The sequence below is a fragment of the Ostrinia furnacalis genome, unplaced genomic scaffold (genome assembly GCF_004193835.3).
Source record: "Ostrinia furnacalis isolate ACB-3 unplaced genomic scaffold, ASM419383v2 OfSCF5321, whole genome shotgun sequence".
In the NCBI taxonomy this organism is placed as follows: Eukaryota; Metazoa; Arthropoda; class Insecta; order Lepidoptera; family Crambidae; genus Ostrinia; species Ostrinia furnacalis.
This window is the reverse complement of record NW_021135560.1, coordinates 151,871-164,176: the sequence shown is the minus strand read 5'-3', so window position 1 is coordinate 164,176 and position 12,306 is coordinate 151,871. Positions and strand designations below refer to the sequence as shown.

The following is a 12,306-nucleotide window of genomic DNA, read 5'->3' as shown; positions in this document are numbered from 1 at the left end:
CCTACCTATTCAATTCAAGTTACGAAATAAAAGCAAAAGGGTTAATCGATGGTATCCTCTCCCGAGCAAACCTTTTGTTTTTTTTCCCGGTTGTTGAACTATAATATAATTTAAATATTATTAAGCACCACTCTATAGAACTTTAATTTTATATATTAATTTTATTTATGTATTTTAAAAGACTTCAACCGCACCTAATATCTCAAGCCCAAGTCCCATCCCACTTGGTCCCACTTCATAATTCGACCCACACTCACTTAAAAATGGCACAAATCAAGTCGGCCTCGACGAGTATTGCCAAGAACAAAAATGAAGAAGAAAATTGAAGTAAAGTTGACATTAATCCGAACGACTGGCACTTGCTGCTTTTCGCGGGCATTTTTGACATTAGATAAATGTCAAATCGTACTGTGTTTTTGTGAGTGAGAAATGTGAATTTCTAAAATTACGTGAATGTTTTAAGTTAAAAACAAGTATGTAAAGTAATTAATAGTGAATAATAAAATTTTTGACTCCGCAAGTGTTTGTGACATCTTACAAGAATGACTTCATATTTATCTGCTGAACTCTCTGCAACTTGCAATGCACTTGGAACTTATGATAAAAAGACCGGAAAGTATTTGATTGATGAGTTTACACTAAATACTGTTAAAGACTTAATTAGATATTTGCGCCGTGATGGTGAGGATCATGAGATCAGAAGGCATTTTGGTCAAACTAAAGTGCTCCAGACTGACCTGATTCCCATGTTAATAAACCATTGGGAAAACACTGAGTTGTTTGATGTTACACTCAGGTAAGTTAGCTCATACAATATTTTATCTCTCGTAGTTAATTATATGAAATCATTGTTTATTTATAGAAACAAATATTAATAAATTCTTGGTGAGGTTATGATCATTTTTTTAAATAATTAATAATCATTATTTTAGATTGTTAGTAAACTTAACAAATCCAGCATTATTGCTGTATAGAGAAGAAGTGCCAACGGAAAGAACAGCAAGGCACAATTATTTACTTATTCTGTTACATCTGCAATCGTACAAGGAAGAAGCTTTCACAAAAGTTGATACATGGAATGTATTTGCTAAAAAGCTAGCTAAAGTACTGGAAATTGTAAGTTTTTAAATAGATTTTACACAATTTTATTTACTTTCATTAAATATTGATTTTTACATTTTATTTTATATCATAGGATTCTATGGAGCGGGATGAGGATACGGGGCTTATCATAGAAAGGATTTTAATTCTTATTAGAAATGTCTTACACGTGCCTGCTGATCTTGATAAGGAAAGGAGACCAGAAAACGATGCTAGTGTTCATGACCAGGTTAAAAATATTTTATTAATTTTAAACATTCACACCTTGTCCTTGATTAAAATTTTATATTAACTGAAATACATTTTTAGGTACTGTGGGCACTGAACCAATCTGGAATATTAGATATTATACTGTACATGTCATCGGAAAATGAAAAACAATACTTCATGCATATCATCGAAATTATATCTCATTTGTTACGTGAACAAAATCCAAGTAGTCTTGCCGATGCAGCCTTGCAGAGAAGTGTTGATGAAAAGTTGAGAGATGAACAAGAACTTTTGTCAATGAGGATGAGTGAAAACAAACAGCGTACTAATAAAGTAAAGCAATATTCTGCATCAAGGTATTGAAAAAATTACTTAATTACTATATTTTATTTATACTCAATTCTTTATTGCATTTCACAGTGTAGATAAAGTAGTCTTAAATATAATTATTCATTTACATTGTCCTTACTAAAACAAATTATTTTTCTTATACAGGCATTCACGCTTTGGTGGCACTTATGTGGTGCAAAATATGAAGTCCATATCAGAAAATGAAATGATTTGCTTGAAGCCACTTAATAAAATATCCAATTTGGACTTTAGTGGAAGCAAAAAGTCCAAACTAGTGAAACCAAAGAATAGACGACCAGTAGAAAGTGGCACAATGGAAAGACGATCAGCGTTTGCAGTTAGGTATTTATTCATCTGTTATTATACTTGGTTGTTAAAAGAATAATTATTGTGCAATACGTATTATTTTTATTATATTTTGTCTCCCTTTCAGATTGTTTTTAAAAGAGTTTTGCATAGAATTTTTGAATAGCTCATACAATCCGCTGATGCATTATGTCAAAGATGCATTGGTGAGAGCTAAAGCACAGCAAAATGATGAATCATACTATCTTTGGGCAGTCAAATTCTTCATGGAGTTCAATAGAGGTCATAATTTTCAAGTTGGATTAGTTAGGTAAGTTGTATAACATTTATTACATGGTATTATTTGTAACTTGACTCACTTTTATTGTTTTATACTTTAAATTAATCACCAAATTATACTTTGTGTTGCAGTGAAACAATGTCCGTTCCAATGTTTCATTACGTTCAACAGCAGATGGAAAAATATTATGATATGATCAGTGTAGAAAAGAAAAAGTATAATTCATGGGTACGAAGATTACATATATCTCTGAGAGCATATAAAGAGTTGTTGAATACCTTATTGGCCATGGACAAAAGTACAGACCCGTCCGTCAAAGACTCAGCCAAAGTGTTAAAGAGTAATATTTTTTATGTACTTGAATACAGAGAGTTTGTACTTCAAACATGTCTGAATTATGATGAAAACAAAATGCCGAGGTATGTAGCATTCTAAAATAAAACATACATTTTACCAAGCACTGGTATTACAATAAAATTTTATTACAGGTCCTATTTAGTGGATTTAGTGGAAACAGTACATTTATACCTGAAAATGCTGGAGCATTACTGTAAGAAGACTGGTTTAGTTGTCCAGAAGAAAGTTAGGAAGAAGACAAAATCTAAAAGTAAATCTCTTTTTTATTTATGTAGGTAAATCAATTAACTAACAAGTTAATTCAGAATGAATTATCCACTTTAATTCATATTTTGAGACACCCATTATACAAGTCCTAATGTGTAACCTAGAAACTAACTCATTAAAGCATTTTTTTTCTTGGTCATTTGTTTGTTACACAGTATAAAAATGGACAGTAGAACTGCTTAAAATATGCTACACACTAAAGCCTGGTCCGTGAGCACGTAGAATCCCGTCCAATGACCCCAAGCTACCCATCCTTATCGCTCGCGCGTAATTATATTGCTGTCGCGACTGTGCGACGCGCGCCCGCAGTGAGTGTGCGAGCTGGCAGGCTGGGGTCATTGGACGGGATTCTACGTGCTCACGGACCGGCTTTACACTAGTTACCTTGCCTTTTGTTTACGGCCATAAAGTTCGCTTTTTGTACCGTGTTTTTCTGTGCAATAAAGATTTAAAATAAAAAAGTAATAAAAATAAAGTGTACTGAAATATGAACCTTATTATAAAGATACAAAGTTAAAAATCAATTGATGGACCCTAATTTCTTAATATCTTGTTATGTAAACATTGAATTTAGCATTCTAAAATGTTAACTCCTTTTAAATTTCGAACAGAAAAGCAGCCAGCGCCAAAACCCAAGCCAGTAGCACGGGAGTTGCCCGCCTGGGAAGAAGTGCGCGCGCAACTAGCGGTAGTGCTCGGCGCCGGCGTTAGAGAACACCCGCCACCTTTCGACGCCGCCTCTGACGTGCCCATCGACCACCAGAAGTATGTTGTTTATTGTTCTTCTAAATTTTTCTTGTTTTAATTAGCGCGGGAGGTGCTTTTTGGTCTTCATCTATTTTTAGGGTTCCGTATTTCTTATTGTTTTTCTTCTCTTCTTATTATTATTCTGCTTATCTTCTTCCTCTTCTCCTTTCCATTGATATGATACATCCACCAAACCCAAATTATGACTGAGGGTTCAAATAACGACGAAGCACTTAGAGAAAGGGTAGGTAGAGCCATTGCGTGTCGCTTGGCTTATCTTGGCGAGAGCACTCCTGTGCGTCAAGATTGACGGACTAAATGTTTTTAGGACACTAGACTTTTCATCAATATTTATCATTATAATTACTCTTAGAGTAGGCACACCGTTGATTTTTAGTTGACCGATAGTTGTGCCCGATTTTAATTTGTATGAAGAATCGGCCAAATCGAATCGGCGTAGTGTGCGCACTCCCATACATGCCCATACTGATCAATCAACTGCCCGACTAAACTATCGGCCGACGAAAAATCAACGGTGTGCGCCTACTTTTAGTAATCCCTCCCAAAAAAGCTTAGGTAAACAAAGAAACACAGTATTACATATTTTTGTATAAATACATTACTCAAAATAATTTGATATTCGAAAATGAATAATGCGCCCATATAAGGGTCAGTGTAATACATTATTCATCTTACAAAATATACATTCATTATCGTGTCGTATTTCTTTCCTCACAAACGCTGAGTGCTAATATTAGCGAGCGAACTCGCCATCACTGACCCCAGGCTATTTGGAGTGGATTGTTGACCAACGTGGCAATAATGGTTGATTACGAACTATGTTTAATTGATAGTATTTTTCATATTTGGATAGATTCGTAAGATCCACGCTATTCTCTGTTTGATACCCTCACCTAACAACACGGTTCGGCACAATTGTGCGCCGTCACGCCCGCTTTTCTCTTAGTTCTCAGAAACTCCCACATAAAACTCCCAAACAAATAAATAGCTACAACTGTTTGTGGTGAGGAACAAACTCAGAATGAAAGTAGGTTATACGTAATTACTAATTGTTTATTAGACTAAGCCAGCGGCCCCTGTTCGCATAGTTTTCGGTTCGTAACAAAAGTAAAGATCTGAAGACGTTATTTTAGAACTAGTAAAATTCTTACGGAATTGCACGAATCGTAAACAAATTCCAGAATTTGTGTAAATTAGTTATAGTCCAGTCAATGAATGCTTTAACGACGGTGTAGAGAGAAATCCGTGGAACATAATGTCTGACCTCGGGACTTTATTTAGACTAGTTAGGAGGTGAACATAGCAAAAGTCCCCGCCCTTAGCCCTTGAGCCGCCGGGGAGAGGGGGGGTTTAAAGGTACTACTTTTCGGTTTTTCTCTTAATCCTCGGAAACTATGCGTCCTAGTGACATGACTACTATGAACCAAAAAAAGCTTATTCAATTTGCTACAGGTGAGACAGTCAAGTTTTTCTATATCTTTTATAGTTTTCACGGCATCTGCTCTAGAAGGTCTGTAATTTTGGAAATTTTATTTTTGTCTTACATGTTCCCATCAATAGAAAATCGACTAAACCAACATTAAGCAAATATTTTAGACATGCGGGAGCACGTTAAGCCTAGTTCCAGGGAGGGGACTGCACCGTGCGTATATTTAGACGACCCAATTGGAGCCACTTTTGACTCCTCATTACTGAAAAACTACTGTGCATTAACACTTCAAATTTGGCTCATGTGTTGAGACTTGCAAGATAAACATCAGCTTCAAATTTCATAAATATACCTCAAACGGTTGTTTAGGTATTGACGTTCAAAAATCGACAATTAGAACACTAAAATCTATCTAAAAATGTAAAATGTTAAAATTTACTGGTTTTTTATTTGTTCCTTTGTATTTACATATCTACCTATCTGTATGCCAAAGGACAATGTTCGTTCTNGGATTAAGTGAAAAACCGAAAAGTGGTACCTTTAAGCCCCCCTCACCCCGCCGGCTCAAGGGATAAGGGCGGGGACTTTTGCTATGTTCACCTCCTAACTAGTCTAAATAAAGTCCCAAAGTCAAAAATTGTGTTCCACGGTTTTCCATCTATAATGCTTTATTGACTGGACTATTATACTTCCAAAAAGTAAAGACAAAAGCCTCAATTAAGAAATGTTAAAATAGAAATTGGTACTTCCAAGAATTTCTTACGAACACTTTTGCTTACTTTATCCCTTTTTTTTAATGACAGAGTAGATGGTTTTCCCAAAATATCCTCGCAGCTTACCACCCACACAAAGTTATTTCATTGCTATAATAAAACACCACACTACTACTGGACGAAATTTAGCTACACCGATACTCGAAAATTAAGTTTTAATTAATTTCCTTGTTCACAGAGAAGATTGCATGAAAAATATACAGAAACATATGAGGGAATATAAATTTGAAGATGCTGTTGGGATGTTTCGCGCTGCTCGGTATGTTTGTAATTAATTTCGCTCTCTTGAACGGATCAAAAATTACCGTACACATTTTATTAAGACTGCATACATTAATTTATTTATGTACAGAGAAGTCTGGCCTGAAGACGGAATTTTCGGTGAAATGGGAATTCAACCAGAAGAAGAACTGAACATGCTAGAAACTATTTATAGCACCGATTTGGGAGTTGAGATTGCAGGTGTGTGTAATTAAAACTTATCGAATGATATAGCGAAATATTCATAACTATTGGTTTGTAAATTATATTATCTAAGATACATAAGTAGGTTCTCTACTACATAATGTGTATTTCGTGGATCCTATCTCAGTGAGCTGCATTGCAATAAATCATTGGTTTATAGTTAATGGTACAGATAATCCGCGATAGCGACACTTTTATTACTAGGAATCCTAATACGGTTATGAGCCAAACCACCGATGAGTTATGTATCTATAAATAATGCTAAACAATATATTGGATAATTAACCAATTAGTTTCACGCCACTGCTGCAGTTAAGGCTTTTTACGCGTAATTAATAAAACCACGTAAAACTACATAGTTCATCTGAAGTTATTAAACTATGTCTAACTTTTTCAGATGTGACCAAAAACGAAGAAGAACAAGAATCCGAGTATGATAATGAAGGTAAGGCCGCGTTTCTAATTAATAGTATATTATTATAATTAATAGCTTAGTCTCTAATTAGTTAGTGTGTAGTATAATAGGTAGTAATTTTCCTTACAGAAGAAGAGGAAGAAGAAAGAACATCAGCGGTAGTCGAAACCGATTTCGACTTTCAAGATTTTGTGTTGAGGTAAGTAATTTTCAATTTATTGTGATTTTCATACATTAGTATTATTACTTACTTCTGCTACAGCCATGACCTAAATTAACTTATTTTACTTTGTAGATTTTGCCACCCACGGGTAGTGAGCGCTTGCGTATCTCTATTGGAAGAATACGACAAAAACCTCCCGCACACAAACCATTGCATCGCCAAGATGCTGCACCGCATCGCTTGGGACTGCAAGCGACCGTCCATGATGTTCCAAGCCACACTGTTCATAATTTTCCAAAAGATTCTCGAGAATCCCGTGCCCCAATTTAAAGTAATGATATTATGTTTACACCAATAAAACGTCTTTGTAAATTTGAAACTCTCGATGCATGTGAAAATCTTTAACACATCGTTCTATTTTAACAGGAATTGGAGAAATTTGCGATATACATCCTTAGGAAATTCACCGAAACGGCCTCTAAAAACCCGAAAGTATTCATTGAATTACTTTTCTGGAAAACCGCTAAAGATTCAGCCGAAATTGAATTCGGCTATGATCTGTACACGAGCCAGAAGTAAGTGATCGATAAACAATTAAAAGTTAATTTATTTGGGTTGTTTACGAAAACCTCAGACACAAAATCTGTTGGCAAATTATTAAAACGTTCTACGGTAGCGTGATAGCGAGAGCTGAAAGAAATATTTTTGCTCTTAGATTTACAAAATGATGTTGGTACGACAAAACTAATATTGTGTAGCTACGTAGGTATCAGTTTGACAAATGAACCGAGAATATTACTTTCGTAAGTGGCGCTCCCGCAACAGCACATGTAACTCAATGAATCCCGCCTAAAACTATTTTAACGTACTCTTTCAACTATCATCAATCTTTGCTAAGGCCCGAAGTTAACCTCGCGCGCGCGTCTAATTTAGCCGTCATAAATGTTGCGCGTCGCGTTTCACAGATTACACGTCACTTGGAGATCACACTTTGGTATTTCGATTACGTTAATAGTAGTTACTTTACTTATTATGTACTGTATCATCATTTGGGTTTATTTCCATTTCGAAGTTTTGGCCATTTATAACTAAAAAAAATCGTTATACAACAACATATTAAAGCAATATATTTCCTAAGTGAATACTTCGCGAAGGTACCTATTACCTTCTTTAGTATCCAAATACGTTATGAGTCTCAAGTTTAGAAAATAGTTATGTGATAATATTATGTGTATTTTAATTTTATGCTACATCAAACATTCTTTTTCACATTTTACGTGTATATAGTCTGTGTATAAAATTCTCGTGTTAAAATACAAAATTATTTTATCAGAGACAAGCCTGGAACTGGCGCATGGTCCGAAGAACAAGAAGATGAACTTAGAAATCTGTACATGGAGAATCAGGCGAACCCTGAAAATAATCAAGGTTTGAGGCAAACTTTTGTGAAATTTAATTTCCCTCCAGACAAGACTAGAAAACAAAGTAGAGAAACTAGCCGGCGAATCACTTACAGAAAAATTATAAAACAAGACACGAATCTTCAGATACGCATTTAGAATACGAGCTTTGAATTCGTTACGCTGGCAGACGTTTCAATGCAAATTCAATATTATATTTTAATTTTGCGGCTATCTCTATTTACTTGGGTCTATTTTTAGTAGTAACATACTTTCTTTGCCCGCCTCCTCGTCTGAGTGGATTATCTACTATTTATTTGATTCGTCGTGGGATTTCGTTTATGTAATTTTATCAAACCCATGTGATACGTTTTAATAAATCAATGGACAGACTTAAATTACATTTCATGTTGTATAGATTCACTTAACTATGTTTTTTTGAACATCAGATGTAATCGACTGGATATTAGACAACCTGATCGATCAAACCCGCACGCGCCGTGGGGTCATTAAAAAGTTGAAAGAATTGGGTCTAATATTCCGCGCGCCTACGAAACGAGTCAACCATGAGAGGGCCAGGGAAAAAACACCCAAAGAATTCAGCGAGGAAGAGGATCAGATGTTGACTGAAATTTGGCAACAGTGCAAAGACACTAGTGGTAAGTGTTTTATGTTATTATCCCTAAGTATAGTAAAACGATTGGAATATAAATCCAGTCTCGAACAAACGTTCGAAGTATTGCCTACCTAGTCGTATTTCCGTCTCGAGTCTTTTGTTCTTATTGCCCAACAACCTCTTTTCGAAATAATCTTTTTTGAAGTTTAGTTTGAGAGTTTTTCTAAGGCTTGAACGTAAAACAATAAAGTTCTATTGCGCATTGCTATACAATGACCCCTATTTTCGTACCTGCGTAGGAGAAACCGAGAACAACAGCTCTGCAAACAGTAGCCCCGATACAGATATCTATCATCAGCAAACACTCCTCCGACTGCAGGAACCCCTTGAACATTTGCTACGATATTTCCTTCTTAAATACTCAGACCCCAGCTGCTCATCGAAAACAATTTCACATTTTACTACTTTGATTCAATAAACCGAATACAATGCAAATTGAAAAATAAACAAAATTGAAAACGTATTAAATCAGGATGTATTTCCGAAATACAGATAACTGATGTCCACGCCATACGTTTTTTTGTCAATTTATCGTAGGAACATGTTGAATAAATTTTGGGTTATCGACGTACGGGAGTTAACTAAAATGAATGTTGTTCATTATGTCAGCAGCTTTGTTATTTATCGATACATGTTCGGATCTGTTTCTGTGCAACAAACAAAAACTCGCATTTTTGTTTATAGCTAAGGCAATGGTGCGCATTATTGAAAAAGTTGCGAAGACTTATGGAATATAATTTTCAGATCCAATGAGTGTGATAATGGCTCGTATGCCGCGTAAGCGTCAAAAGCGAAGCTATGTCGATAGACTACTCGAGCTGGGCATTATAAAAGATAAGAACGAGTGCCGTAAAAAGAGGCAAAGGAAATCGAACGCTAAAAGCACTGGAACAGACGACGATAAATCGAACGGTAAGTTACTAAACAACTGTTTTGCTCTTTGTTCTAACGTTAAACTGAACTCTGCCATTTTATCCTCCATCCGTATTTGCAACAATACTGTGAGGAAAATGTTACTGTTACGTATTAGTCTTTTTATCATTTCATTTTTGAACAAATAAAAGTTTGTTCCATTTGCGACAAATGCGTAGTAAGTGCACATTCATAACTTCACTACATTATTATTTCGTTTACAATAAATGTCGAATTGGCATTGAAATTTTTAGATAGTTCATCTGATTCGGATTCTGCAAATAGTGATAGCGATGATAACTCTCGATCATCACCTCCTCCAATCACAATGAAACGGAAGAAACCGGAGAAGAAACCAAAACCGATTAGTAACAACAAAAAGAAACCAGCTAAAGTGGAACTCAGCGCGAACGAAATCGCCAAGCTTTTAGTGAACGCTGTAGACAACGGTACGATATATTTTAATTTATCACTTATATCTATTTACTTACATAAAATATTTTACTTGTTTTTAATCATTTTGTGTTGTGTTAGATTTGACGGAAAGTCTAAAATGGCTTGCCGAAAACTTAGAAGAAGTAGCGCTTGATCAAGAAGCAGAGGGCTTTGACCCGACGGCCGAAGGAGTGCCCCTGGTGCCTATATCCAGTGAGTCCATGGAAGCCATGGAAAGCGAGTTATTTCAGAAGGTTCTTAAAGGCGTGGGTGTAGCGCCTCCTAGCGACGAACAAGTAAGTTTTTGTATGGACAACATGATATAAACGTAAACACTGAGGCATCTTATGTAGTCATATTACGGGCGATATTGCAACAAAAATGTGCTGTTGATTTAGTCTCTAATGCATGTTGTTTTCACCTTTAATTAAGTTTGCATTTAACTAGTGTTATTTTTGTGAACGCTACAATGTAACCTTGTTGGTGATCAAATAAATAAATAAAATATATTAAGTCTGATGTACTATCGACTGTACTGTAAAGAAGAAATTATATATATGTGACATATGATTTTAAATGAGGTGATAACTTTTTAGGAAGTGTATTGGCGAATACCTGCTGATTTACATTTCGAAACGATCAGAAAGAGAAGAGAGATCATAATGAAAGCGGTCCACAAAGAACTTATCATAGACACTACTGCACCCGAAAATATTACCAATGATCAACCAGAAACAACACGACCTAACGATGACTCCAGTGATGATGATGATTTGTTTGATAACTTGAGGAAAATGCGTGATCCTAACATAGATAATACTTTAAATAAAAGTATCGGACAAACTGTGGAGGGTAATAATCGCAAAAGAAGTCGAAGTTTCGAACCTAATGAACGGCAGGGGAAAAGGAAGATGCAGAAAATAGATGAAGATGATGAAGTTGCTCTTAACAAGGATGAAGATGATGATAATGATATCTTGTCATTTGCTAAGAAAACGCTACAGCAAGAAGACTTGCCCGACACTGAGGATATTTTGAGCAATATACCTAGAGTTCTAGACGGTAAGTCTTGACTTAATTAAAAAGAAAAATATTAAAGTTTTCACTCAAATGCAAATAAGTACGTTTATTTCCCTTTCATGATTAAAATATCTTGTTCCAGACGACAGTGACAAAGACGATGAAGACATAGTTTTGCCGGCGAAACGGGACAAGAAGCGTAGAGTTATAATTGATGACGACTCTGACTGAAATGTACGTCTAAGTTCAAATGCATTATTATCTTTTGTCTTATAATTATGTTTTGAAATAAAATATATTTTTCATTGAAATATTTGATTAATTTAATTATTTACATTTATGGGTGGTGTACAAGGTGGAAAGGAAGCAGGAAGGCACTGAACCGGGCAACATGGAAAGCGTTGGGGGAGGCCTATGTTCAGCAGTGGACGTCCTATGGCTGAGATGATGATGATGATGATGATGATGGGTAGAGCCAATTATGAAACAGCTGCCCAATCTTAAGATCGGGCACCTTTATTGGGGGCCTTTATAATATGTTAGCTATTTCACGCAAGTGACACGATATTCACAAGCATAAGCGGTCGTGAGTATCAATCCCATCTGCGACGGTTGATTTCTTATATAAAAATTAACAAATTACATTTCAAATAGGTAAAACATTAATATTCGTAATGGCGAAGTGCATAATATCCTAATAACAAACTTAGTTGAAATCTTATGAAGGAACTTCAATCCATTTTATGAAAACATCGCTTGCAGCGTGGGTGGAAGTATCCAACTTAGACGTCTAAAGTCAACTTACAGTTGTCCAATTCCTGCAAGCTAGGTGTATTTCTCCACCAGGGCCCTAGTAATTTAAATAAATTGCGTCGTATTTCTATACCTTATTACATCACGTAGATATAGGAATTCCAATATCATTCTGTTATCGGATAGCAATATACTCGTATAGTGCGCTCAGTTGCTGGCATTTTC

The 12,306-nt window shown here is 35.5% G+C and overlaps 1 protein-coding gene across 1 annotated transcript; it reads left to right on the top strand.

Annotated features, from left to right (window-relative positions):
- Positions 1-385: 385 nt before the first annotated feature.
- timeout (circadian regulator timeout) lies at positions 386-11,611 on the top strand. The gene is made up of 22 exons (XM_028315811.1): positions 386-796; positions 933-1,116; positions 1,196-1,330; positions 1,411-1,667; positions 1,807-2,004; positions 2,096-2,278; positions 2,380-2,667; positions 2,737-2,855; positions 3,484-3,637; positions 6,021-6,101; positions 6,195-6,304; positions 6,705-6,752; positions 6,852-6,921; positions 7,018-7,216; positions 7,312-7,460; positions 8,219-8,313; positions 8,735-8,944; positions 9,706-9,873; positions 10,128-10,322; positions 10,408-10,604; positions 10,905-11,370; positions 11,471-11,611. Exons 1-22 carry the CDS (start codon positions 543-545, stop codon positions 11,557-11,559), a joined length of 3,849 nt encoding a protein of 1,282 aa, XP_028171612.1. The 5' UTR covers positions 386-542; the 3' UTR covers positions 11,560-11,611.
- Positions 11,612-12,306: the final 695 nt, after the last annotated feature.